The 12,075-nt window shown below is 39.2% G+C and overlaps 1 protein-coding gene across 1 annotated transcript in view; it reads left to right on the top strand.

Annotated features, from left to right (window-relative positions):
- NCAPD3 (non-SMC condensin II complex subunit D3) overlaps nt 1-12,075 on the top strand; it is a 62,518-nt gene that overhangs the window by 32,618 nt on the left and 17,825 nt on the right. The window contains exons 19-24 of the mRNA XM_035009321.1: nt 22-137; nt 3,736-3,843; nt 6,006-6,120; nt 6,215-6,322; nt 7,680-7,918; nt 8,853-8,932. Of these exons, the coding sequence (XP_034865212.1) occupies nt 22-137; nt 3,736-3,843; nt 6,006-6,120; nt 6,215-6,322; nt 7,680-7,918; nt 8,853-8,932 (766 nt within the window). The remainder of the gene's footprint in view (nt 1-21; nt 138-3,735; nt 3,844-6,005; nt 6,121-6,214; nt 6,323-7,679; nt 7,919-8,852; nt 8,933-12,075) is intronic.

Here is a 12,075-nt window from a genome sequence, read left to right as displayed (position 1 = left end):
GGTTTTTGACTCTCTTTTTAGATGTGGTCAAGTGTAAGCTGAATGGATTCCAGTGGTCTCTAGAGTTGATCAGCTCAGCTGTTGATACTTTGCAAAGACTCTGTAGAGCATCTGCAGAGACACCTGTGGAAGAACAGGTACGCTACAAACTCTCCTGGATATGTATGTCGTTTGTTTGTACTTATACATACTACTCTGTTTTGAAGTTTGAAGAGTGTTCTCTGTGGAGAACCTACAAGAATGGGTAGTCTCCAGCAGCTGATACTACAAGTAAATACTTATGTGACAAGAAGTTGACATTCCCTGAGATCTTGGCTACTAATGACACAGGGTTCCCTCAGGAAGTCACCACCTTGGTTCTAGGTACAAGTGTCTTCTAGGAAATGATTTCTGATCATTTGAGAGGTCATACTCCTGGAAAATACCTGTCCTGTTACTGTAAGGCTATATTATTCTAATACCTCTTCCTATATCATGTCCCCAGAGTTGGGCAGAACCTACAGCTCATATTTTCTGTAGAACATACACACAAATCCAAGCCAGGGTTTTGCCTGAGACAAAGCCATTACTTTGACTCCCTAAAAGATATCCATATCAGTTTCTCTAATAAGTTACTTTATTGCCATGTATTCTGTTTTTATCATGAAATACACTCCTAGACAATGCTAATCATTACGAAAAATTTTAAGATGGGTCATTATGATTCTAGAAGTCAAAAGTTAATTTAAATAACTGCTGGAATATTTTTAAGTTTCCCAGAATAAAAATATTTTTGCTTCATTCAGCTACATTCCTGTGCTTCCTTTTCTTATATATAAGTTCCTTAAAGGAAGTCCTTCCTTGAAACAAACTGAGGGTTGCTGGACTGGTGGGGGGTGGGAGGCATGGGGTGGCTGGGTGATAGACATTGGGGAGGGTATGTGCTATGTTACATCTTCTATTTGTAGTAACATATAATAGGAAAGTATAAGTTTTTTTGCTTAGGACTGAAAACAGGTTGAAATGTACTTAACTAAAAATACCCAGCTCTTCCCATGTAAATGGTGTCTGGTGTTTTCCTGGCATGTACCTTTTGGCCCGTCTGATGAAAGGGATACTTGCTTTGTTTGATTTTTCTAGCCGTTTATCTCTTGATCCAAGAAAAACTTCAAATAAGGAACATTACCTAAGTAGGGAGCATATTTGAATAGCAGAAAGCAGGTCAAAACAAAACAAAAGCTGTTCACGAGGAAAGAATGATGTAGGGAAAAGCAGGGAGAAGTGTATATGGCAGATTATGAAACTGTGATCCGGCATGTCTTCTTGGTGGCACACAGCTGATTAATGGCAGAGCCATGCCTGGAACTAAGGCCTCTGACTGCCTTCCCAATCTTTTTTTTTTTTTCACCAGCACTGGCTGGAGGAAGAGTGATCTATAATACTGGTGGCGTTGGGGCCTTAAGAAGCCACTGGCTGCTCACTAATGGCCCACAGTTGTTAGCACAGTAAGTTACATCATTCTTAGAGCCTGTGAGGAAGACACAGTCATCTTCACATTTAAAAACTGAGAACTAAAAGAGATTATGACCACATTTGAAAAAAGGCCAGGGTTGTAGCTTTGCCAATACCACTTCCCTTGGTGGTAGACAATGGACTGAGGCCCTAAGATTTTCTAGCATCTTAGGGTATTTTAAATTCGTACGACCTGGTGGTTTCCCCTAAACATGCTTCTCTTTTCCTTTTCTCTGTAAATGAACATTCTGTATTTTACTGAGAAAAACAAATTGCCCAAAGAATAGATGATCAGGATCTAGCTCAACAGCATTGTGTATGAAAAGACATGGGTTTGGGGGCACTGTTGCTATCTATAAGCCTGGTACCAGTTAATAGTGTTTTGTGGCTATCACTGGAAATAGTCTGTGAGATCTTGGACTGTATTAATAGAAATAGTGACTACAATAAGAGGGGTGATGGTTCTCCCCTTTGTACTGGTGAAATCTAAGTTGGCATGTTCTAATTTAATTTCAGCAGCAACTCCTTAGAGAAATGTTGATAAAATTGAATATATCAATGGGAGAGCAATTTGGTGAGGAAGTTGCAAAGCAGGTTGTATAAGGAACAGCTGAAGGACCTGGGTGTTTAGCTGGTGAAGGGAAGAATTATGTGGGATAAGCTGCCTAGCTAAGTTCAAATATATGAAGGACCTTAAAATGAAAGAAGAATTAGTTTTATTTGGCATCACAGACCAATGAGTGGAAATCGTGAGGAGACAAACGTTAGCCAACTAAAGAAAAAACATACTGAGGTCTGCCTGAAATGGAGGGACTTGCCTCAAAACACATCCTAAATCATTGGAGGTGTTCACAGAGAAGCTGGACAACTTGACATGAGTCCCTGTGTGAAGAGATTCCCAGGATTAGATGGCCGTGACAGTTCTCTGCCAGATTCTGTGATTCCAAAAGTTCTAGTCCAACTACCCAGCCCAGTTCTAGGCTTGAGGTCTCACACAAGTTAACCTTTGTCTTCTTGCCAGGATAGAGCATACAGATTTCAGAAGTTCTCCTGAACAGCATCACAGCCCAGGCTGTGCAATCTATTAAAATAAATATAACAATTCTATAAAAAGTAATAAAGACAATCATTTTGAAACATTTTAGGCCAAGTCAAACTAAAAACATTTGGGTCACAGTGATAGTTTGCCCCAATGTGGTAAACATTGAGCACCATTTTGTGGTAGTACTGCTGGGCCCTGGGGTGGTGGTTAAAACAGAGTCCCTTCCTAAGGCACCCACAGCATAATAGGGCAGATGCACATGGAAACAGGTGATTTCAACATAATATAATCATTCCTGGGGCGCCTGGGTGGCTCATTCAGTTGAGCATCCCAACTTTTGATTTCAGTTCAGGTCACAATCTCAGGGTTGTGAGATCGAGCCCCAAGTCGGGCTCTGCGCTCAGCGCAGAGTCTGCTCCTCCCTCTCCTGCTCCCTCTCTTCCTCCCTCTGTCCCCCTGCCCCCACCCCACTTGCTCTCTCTCAAATAAATAAAATCTTTAAAAAAATATATAATCATTCCTCAAATAGAAATGTGCATAGGATAACATGGAAGTCTTGGAGTGGAGCCACTTAGCTCAACCTGGGTGTTTTGGACTGGCCTCCTAGAGAAAAATGTAGTCAGAGAGCTGTAGAATGTGACTGAGCTCTCTCAGCTGCCATGGAGGTGATACATACTAGAGATGGCGACCACTTGAGGTTATTTTAACTAACAACGACTGAAAACTTGTCTTTAATGAATACATTTCAAAATGGATAACAACTGTTCTTTTTTATTGTCTTTTTAAAGTATACTATTTGCTATAGTAGTTAATTCACCATCTATATATGCTAGAAGAACTGTGGTGTTTTTCTCTATTAATGGAGGAGCACCATTATAGGTCTTTTATCAGGGCACTGGATCTTCCCAGATATTTGCTTTTTGCTCTTAAAGGGCATATGGAGAAAGATATGTATGTGTGTGTGTGTGTGTCATATATGTGTGTATATGCTGTATATATATATACTGTTCTTTGTGAATTCTGCTTAGTTCTTCTAGCCAGATTGCTGAAAGAGCAAAGATTCGAAAGCATGATGGCTAGGACTTCTCATCGCTTATGGTTATGCCTTTGAAGACCATAGATTTTCTTCTGAGAAAATTGTTTCATGGATAGTCTCATAGATGTATGGAATCCTTCAGAGATTACCTTTGACTTGCCAACAGGAATTACTGAAGCAGGTGTGTGGGGATGTCCTCTCCACCTGTGTGCAGTCCCTCTCCGACATAGTTCTGAAGCAAAGAGGACCCGGGAATATGGATGAAGACCTGTTTGTAAGTAATTACTTTTCTGAAACATTCCTGTCCTTTACATTGGTTGAGGTTTTCTAAAGATGACTTTCTAATGTGCATTTCTAATGCTATTAGCAAGAAAAGGATTTTCCTAGCCTAGAGCTTACTTTTTTTTTAGAAGAATTTTTGTGTTGGTGGCCTATTCGTTTTTCTCTCATGTACTTATTATCTGGGGGAAAAACTTGGTGGGATAGGCTTCATCCAGTTAGAGCCTGTGAGGTACCTGATCCAGTAGGGAAAACGCAGTCTGTGTTGTGAAATAATAAGGTGAGGAAGTAATAAAGGCAGGATGCTCTTTGTTCTTTTGGCTTGTTTGTTTGATGTGTTTTTAAAGTATAATGTGTCTGCTAAAGCTGTTTGAATACCAGACTGTAGAACTAGGGAATAGTGCTGAGCAGTTCTGAAGCCATGGCTGAAATACGTGAAATATTTGAAAATTGAAAATACAGATAAGCTTGGAGCAGCAAGACTATATGACGTGGCACCCTGCTTTAGAAATTGTGTTGGTGCAGTTGATTCCTGTGGGCCAGTAAATGTGGAGCCAGTTTCCTGATTCGAGGTTGACCGTCAACGAAACACGCTGTAGTAATTCTGACTGCAACATCTGACAGTCAGTAAAGAAAACTTTTTGATGCCCTTCTGTAGAGGCCATCATTTCACCAGAATTGGCCATTTTCCGCATCTATATGAAAATTAGTAGAGTACCTCTCCTCTGTGCTCTTCCTGCTTTGCCACCTCACACTTGTACCTGGAGACTGAGGACCGTGTTTAGATAAGTGAGAAGAGACCATTTGTGCTGAGGCATTAATATGCACACTTTAGTAATGAAAGTATTACCAGTAGGAATCCAGACATTGCAGTTCAGAGGGCCCTGCCCCAGGGTTCCTAGAGGGTCTCATGCCTCTAATTTGTCTGAGCAGTCACTGCCCAAACTAAGAAAAATGCTTATTATGACCAGTGAGTTCTTCCCCCTAAAATTTTTTTTCAACTATTAAATATGTCACCAAAAGCTTCCCGTTAGTCAAAATATATAAGGATACATATATATTATAATATATACATTATAATATATACAATAGAGCTATTGTTTACTTCACTCTTCTTTAAGTAGAATTTAAATATTCCTTTAATCACTAAGATATATATGTTCAGGAGTTTTTAAATATACATACTCTTGATTTTGGCTCAGGTCATGATCTCAGGGTCATGAGATCGAGCCCTACGTTGGGCTCTGTGCTGGGCATGGAGCCTGCTTAAGACTCTCTCTCCCTCTGCCCCTCCCCCCACTTGCACGGACACTCTCTTTCTCTCTCTAAAATAAGTAAGTAGGGTGCCTGGGTGGCTCAGTCAGTTAGGCGTCTGCCTTCGGCTCAGGTCCTGATCCCAGGGTCCTGGGATCGAGTCCCATGTTGGGCTCCCTGCTCGGCAGGGAGCCTGCTTCTCCCTCTGCCTGCCACTCTCCCTGCTTGTACTCTCTCTCACTCTCTCTCTCTCAAATAAATAAGATCTTTTTAAAAAAATAAATTAAGTAAATCTTTACAAAAATAAAATAAGCCTTTTACATTTTACTATTTAGCCTCACCCCTGCATTTTTAGGATAAAGAAAAAACTGTTATTAACTCTCCAGTTGAATGTTCTTCATAAACACACAGTAGTAGTGGCAGCTGTGAGGAAGATGGTAGTTATAAGTTTTTGATAGGAGTCTAAATAGTAAACCAGTCAGGAAGACAGTTTGGAAATATGTTTTAAAATGTAAAACAGTTTTATGCCCTTTAGCCCTGGATTACTTCTAAGGAAGTAAAACAGTGTTTAAAGGTACAAAGGTGTTCTTCAGAAGGAATGCAAACAATAGGAAAGGATTAGAAGCAGTGTAAATGTTCACTAATAGTGAAGTAAATTATGATGACATCAGTAGTTTTTAACATACTTATATAGTCATTAGTCATATTTATTATATCTAGTGACAAAAAAGGCTGGGTGAATTTTACCATGTAGTGACTGAATTTTTACAGTGGCCATGTGTTTTTATGGAAAAAAAACTAGTTCTTTTAATTTGAGGCACAAAAAAAGATATTGACATGTCTTTAGCTAGAGTTAATTTTTCTTTTGCCTTATTTTTACTGCAAAACCAATTCTTTTTGCAGGTGAAGTACATTTTTACCTTAGGAGATATAGCCCAGCTTTGTCCAGCCAGAGTGGAGAAGCGAGCATTCCTTCTGATTCAGTCCATTCTAGCTTCTTCTGTTGATGCGCATCATCGTAAGGCACTTGAAATTATCCTCTGCACGTGCTGTCTTAAGGTGGGGTTGGCCCCTGAGATACTGTAGATAAGCCCTCTTCTTCTTCCTTGTAGCAACATCATCTCAAGGTCGCAGTGAAGCTCCAGCCTTTGAGCCACTCTCCCAAGTCAGGGGCTGTGTCATGCCTTCTGTGATTAGAGCACACGCCATCATTACTTTGGGTAAGCAAGAATAACACGGGGAAAGTATTGCTTGTGCGGTCCAGTTCCATGGGTAGCTTTTTTGTCTCAAATAAGCCAGCCTTAGTAATGTGTTATGTATGCTGAGCTCATATTTACTCTAGCTCCTGTGAATTTTGGAGGGAATTCTGATAGGAGCACCCAGCTCAGAGGCATACCAGAGTGCTGATAATGAGAGCCCTTGGTTGGCAGCTGCCCAAGACGATCAGACTCAAGACATTTCCTGTAGGGAGCTTTTGGTTTTTATGTTAATTTATTACAATTACACTTGTTCCTTTTTTGGGGGGGTTTGAGGGGGTTTTTTTTTAATACTCATAATGTAGCACCGTGAGGTCTCTTCATCAAGAACTATATGCCAGGTACCACACTGATTTCTGGGAATGAAAAACTAAATTTGCAGTTCAGTTCATAAAAGAAGATAGTTTATTTGATACCTACCAGAACTGGTAGATGAGCTAATTAATAGACATATTTCCCCATGGACTCAAATTGTTGTGAATCTCGAGAAGACTGACCTCTGTGCTCTAATTTGAATTTTGTTTTAGTATGATTGTTTATTTTATCCTGGATAAGATTTATGAATGTTTTTTGTAATACTAATTTTTTAAAAATCTAAGAGTTGTGAATAAGAGCAAAACATTCTCTGGGCTGCAAAAAATTACAAACAGGGGCACCTGGGTGGCTTAAGCTTCTGACTTTGGCCAGGTCGTGATCTCAGGGTCCTGGGATTGAGCCCCGTGTTGGGCTCCCCGCTCAGCAGGGAGTCTGCTTGTCCCTCTATCCCTCTGCCTGCTTGTGCTCTCTCTCTCTCAAATAAATAAACAAAATCTTTAAAAAATATATATATAAACAAAACTCAGTAACAGCCTCCCTTCTCCTAACTGTGAATAAGAAATAAAATGAGGTGGTTATTCTTTCCTATTTACTTAGCTCAGATTTCAAATTCATTATTAAACTTTTTGGCTTCAATGGAAAATGTATATAATCAAAATAAAATGTATCATCTGTTAGATTTTATTGGTCATTTTCCAGGTGAGTAGATAAGTTCTGAAATTCAACTGTTGACTTTAAAAGGAGGATAGTTTTACTCCAATGAAGGGATATCTCTTGGTATATGTCTCATAAAACCCTGAAGTGGTGGTGGGGGGCATTATTTTTTTAGGTATTTTGAACTTCCTGATATTTAGTAGTATGAGTTTGTCTGCCTTTGATTTTTTTTTGTTTGTGATGGTTGATATGATGTTTTAACTTTGATCAAGTAAAATCCACAGCAGGCTATATCTGGAGAAAATGTAGGCATAGGATTAGAGTCAAGACATCTTAATCTCTTCTGTGACAGGCAAGCTGTGTTTACAGCATGAGGATCTTGCAAAGAAGAGCATCCCAGCCCTTGTGCGAGAGCTGGAAATGTGTGATGATGTGGCTGTTCGCAACAATGTTGTCATCGTCATGTGTGATCTTTGTATCCGGTACACAGTCATGGTGGACAAGTACATTCCCAATATCTCCATGTGTCTGAAGGATTCAGATCCCTTCATCCGAAAGCAAACACTCATCTTGCTTACCAATCTCTTGCAGGTATGTCTGAGAACAGGACCTGTCATTTTTTTCCTTCCACTATTGCTTCTGGTTTCAGGGAATATTTGAGTAGCATAGGAAATGCACTGCTCTGTAGTAGAATCCAAAAATAATCAGCCTTGTCTCTGGTTTAAAATATCACTCTTCTGATGTTCTGTACAGCCTTTTAAACAGAGTGTTACTTCCTAATGTTTATTTTGGGTGTTTGTTCACATATCCTGTCAACCAGTGTGAGGTTTCATTTTTGTGAGTAAATTCCATGTAGAGAAGAGCACACTCAGTGGACGAGTACTTCTAGTTCCAATTCTGTCATTCTCCTTGACTTTGAACAAGTCAGTGTTTCTCAGACATAACTTCGTCTTTTGTGAAATGAGGATCATATTTGCCCTGGCTGTCTCAGAGTTGGTCTGAGAGTCCAATGAGACATTTTTAGTGTGTGAAAGAACTTAGTGAACTCTAAACTCTTAGTGAACAGAGCACTCGATGTTTTTCTTGCCATCGAGAACATGTTTAGCCTAAAGTGAGGGAGAAATAGTATTTGACCTTTAAAAAGAAGGCATTTAACTAAGTTGTATATCTATTCTAGTGTGTTCTATATACTTACTTTTTTATATGGTTAGGTACCTGATGAAGGCACCATTGGCACTCGCCCTTTTAAAGCCAGGTGCTTTGAGTAATTTTCCTAATAGAGTAGATAGGTTGCTGTTCTACCCAAATATCCCTCCACTTCTCTTTATGATCAGCAAATATATGTGCCTTCAAGATGGTCGGAAGTGAGTGCTAACAGACTGTGCTAATGTGGCACAGACAGACTGAGTAGCTGACAGGTGTGATGTTAAACAAAAGAAAGTTAACAGTTGGCTTTATGACTGAATGCATTTAGGGTTTGTATATTAAAATTCATCCTTAAACAAGCTGGTTTCTCTTTATACAGGAAGAATTTGTGAAATGGAAGGGCTCTCTGTTCTTTCGATTTGTCAGCACTCTGATAGATTCACACCCAGACATCGCCAGGTAACTCTTTCCTCACGTGTCAGATAACTGAATGATTTACCTAATTTCTGGTGTACATTAGCTCTCTTTAAAATTTGTTTCGAGTTGAGTTTTTTAGAATTTAGTGAGCTTTTGACAGTTGCCAGAGAATTAGCAGATTTTTAAGCTATATAACAAAGCTTTACTTGGCATATAAATTAAAAAAAAATCCCTCATTCAGTTTGACCATTAAATAGTCTCAGTATTGACTACATTTGGTAACATTGTTGACTGTCCCTAAAGGAGTAATGAAGAGCAGTATATGAGTTTGTCATAGTAAATTATATGGAATTGTAGCAATTAACTATTGACTTAACTATGTTGATTTCTAAGCCAGTAAAATGTCAATTTTGATAGAGTTCAGGCTTTCTTGTAAGTGCAGAAATTGTAAGGAAGAAATTCTAGGAATTTTAAGACACTGTGAAATGAGAGTATACAAATTACAAGGCTTCTTGGAAATGGGTGTTTCTTGAGAATTGGAAGGGAAGGGAGTTGTTTTGCCACTTGTTAATTCCTATCATTCTATAATTTTTTTGAGGATTTATTTTCAGGAGGTTGAGGAATGATCTTATAGAATTTGTTAACCTAGATTATGTTGCATGAATAATTCTTTTTAAAGCAGTGCTGCAATTGGAAAATAGAATGTTAAATGCATGGCAAAAGCTACCACAGTTGGGAAAAGGTCTTTATAGAGTTCATTAGCTATAAATAGCTTATAATAATGGGTCCCTCTGGTTCTAAATATGGTCACCAATGATTTACTCTGAGTTCCATGGAAGAATTTTTGTTCGGTTTTCTTTGGGTATAATTTTCTAAGGAAGAATATTTTACATAATAAACTAGTGGAAGGTTAACATTCTAATTTTTGCTATCTAGAGTCAGAAATAAAAAGCTAAGACTATTACTTTTTCTTTGTTTATGTAATGGAGAAAGGACCAAAATAGTGATGCAATGCCCTTTTACCTTTACTCTGCTACCATAAGACTGGCTGTCATGGCTCTCTCCTCTCTACAATGTATAGCCAAGAAGCAGGCATAATTAGAAGTGTTGGGAGGCTCTCATCTGATGAGCTGGGAAGGTGAGATTGGTTATTTAACCTACACTTTTGGGTTTACTCCCTTTTCTCAGCTCCTATACATGTATGTGAACAAGAGCATTGGTCAGTATGTAACATACACAGCACCTGTTATAAAGGTGATCAGAGGGGCGCCTGGGTGGCTCAGTCGGTTAAGCGTCTGCCTCTGGCTCAGGTCATGATCCCAGGATCCTGGGATCGAGCCCCACCTCGGGCTCTCTGCTCAGCGGGGAGCCTGCTTCTCCCTCTCCCTCTGCTGCTCCCCCTGCTTGTGCTCTCTCTTTCTCTCTGTGAAATAAGTAAATAAAATCTTAAAAAAAAGCATGAATCAGAAAGAAATTAGGAGAGAGAGAGATTTACACTATAGTAAGGTTATCAGTGCCTCTTGTAGTATTTTGATACTTCTCTTTTAAATCTTTCCATTTTATCTCCATATTCTGTGTTTGTTTAAATCACGTGGTTCAAATGTGGGCCCCGATTTTCAGCTTTGATAAGCTAATGATTACCTTTGTTAACTGTAATTTAAATTAGTCTGTCCCCCTATTTTTAGGTCAGCCCTATATGCTTGCATCAAACACATTAATTTTTCCATACGTATCTGCTAATACAGGTCTTCTAAAGAGACTATAGTGGCAGAGCTTGTTGAATTTATTTCTGGCCCAAGTGGATATCCTGAATGACATTTTTTTTTTTTTTTTAATTTTATTATGTTAGTCACCACACAATACATCGTTAGTTTTTGATGTGGTGATCCACAATCCATTGTTTTCATATAACACCCAGTGCTCCATGCAGTACATGCCCTCCTTAATATCCATCACTGGGCTAACCAATCCCCCCTTCCCCCTCCCCTCTAAAACCCTCAGTTTGTTTCTCAGAGTCCATAGTCTCTCATGGTTCATCTCTCCCTCCAATTCCGCCCCCCCATTTTTCTCTTCCTTCTCCTAATGTCCTCCATGCTATTCCTTATGTTCCACAAATAAGTGAAACCATATGATAATTGACTTTCTCTGCTTGACTTATTTCACTTAGCATAATCTCCTCCAGTCCCATCCATGTTCATGTAAAAGTTGGGTATTCATCCTTTCTGATGGCTGAGTAATATTCCATTGTATATATGGACCACATCTTCTTTATCCATTCATCTGTTGAAGGGCATCTCGGCTCTTTCCACAGTTTGGCTATTGCGGACATTGCTGCTAGGAACATTGGGGTGCATATGGCCCTTCTTTTCACTACATCTGTGTCTTTGGGGTAAATACCCAGGAGTGCAATTGCTGGGTCATAGGGTAGCTCTATTTTTAAATTTTTGAGGAACCTCCACACTGTTTTCCAAAGTGCTGTACCAACTTGCATTCCCACCAACAGTGTAAGAGGGTTCCCCTTTCTCCACAACCTCTCCAACATTTGTTGTTTCTTTCCCTGTCCATTTTTGCCATTCTAACTGGTGTAAGGTGGTATCTCAATGTGGTTTTGATTTGGATTTCCCAGATGGCTAATGATGATGAACCACCCCCAAATTACTAGAACTCATACAGCAATTCAGTAATGTGGCAGGATACAAAATCCATGCACAGAAATCAGTTGCTTTCTTATACACTAACAACGCAACTGTAGAAAGAGAAATTAGAGAAACGATTCCATTTACAATAGCACCAGAACCATAAGATACCTCGGAATAAACCTAACCAAAGAGGTAAAGGATCTATACTCTAGGAACTACAAAACACTCATGAAAGAAATTGAAGAAGACACAAAAAGATGGAAAAATATCCCATGCTCATGGATCGGAAGAATAAACATTGTTAAAATGTCTATGTCTACCCAGAGCAATCTATACCTTCAGTGCCATCCCGATCAAAATTCCAATGACATTTTTCAAAGTGCTGGAACAAACAATTCTAAAATTTGTATGGAATCAGAAAAGACCCCGAATCGCCAAGGAAATGTTGAAAAAGAAAAACAAAGCTGGGTTGCCCGATTTCAAGCTATATTACAAAGCTGTGATCACCAAGACAGCATGGTACTGGCACAAAAACAGACATATAGA

This window comes from Mirounga leonina, unplaced genomic scaffold, assembly GCF_011800145.1.
Source record: "Mirounga leonina isolate KUSES-001 unplaced genomic scaffold, KU_Mleo_1.0 Mir_153, whole genome shotgun sequence".
NCBI lineage: Eukaryota > Metazoa > Chordata > Mammalia > Carnivora > Phocidae > Mirounga > Mirounga leonina.
This window is presented reverse-complemented; position numbering and strand designations above follow the sequence as displayed.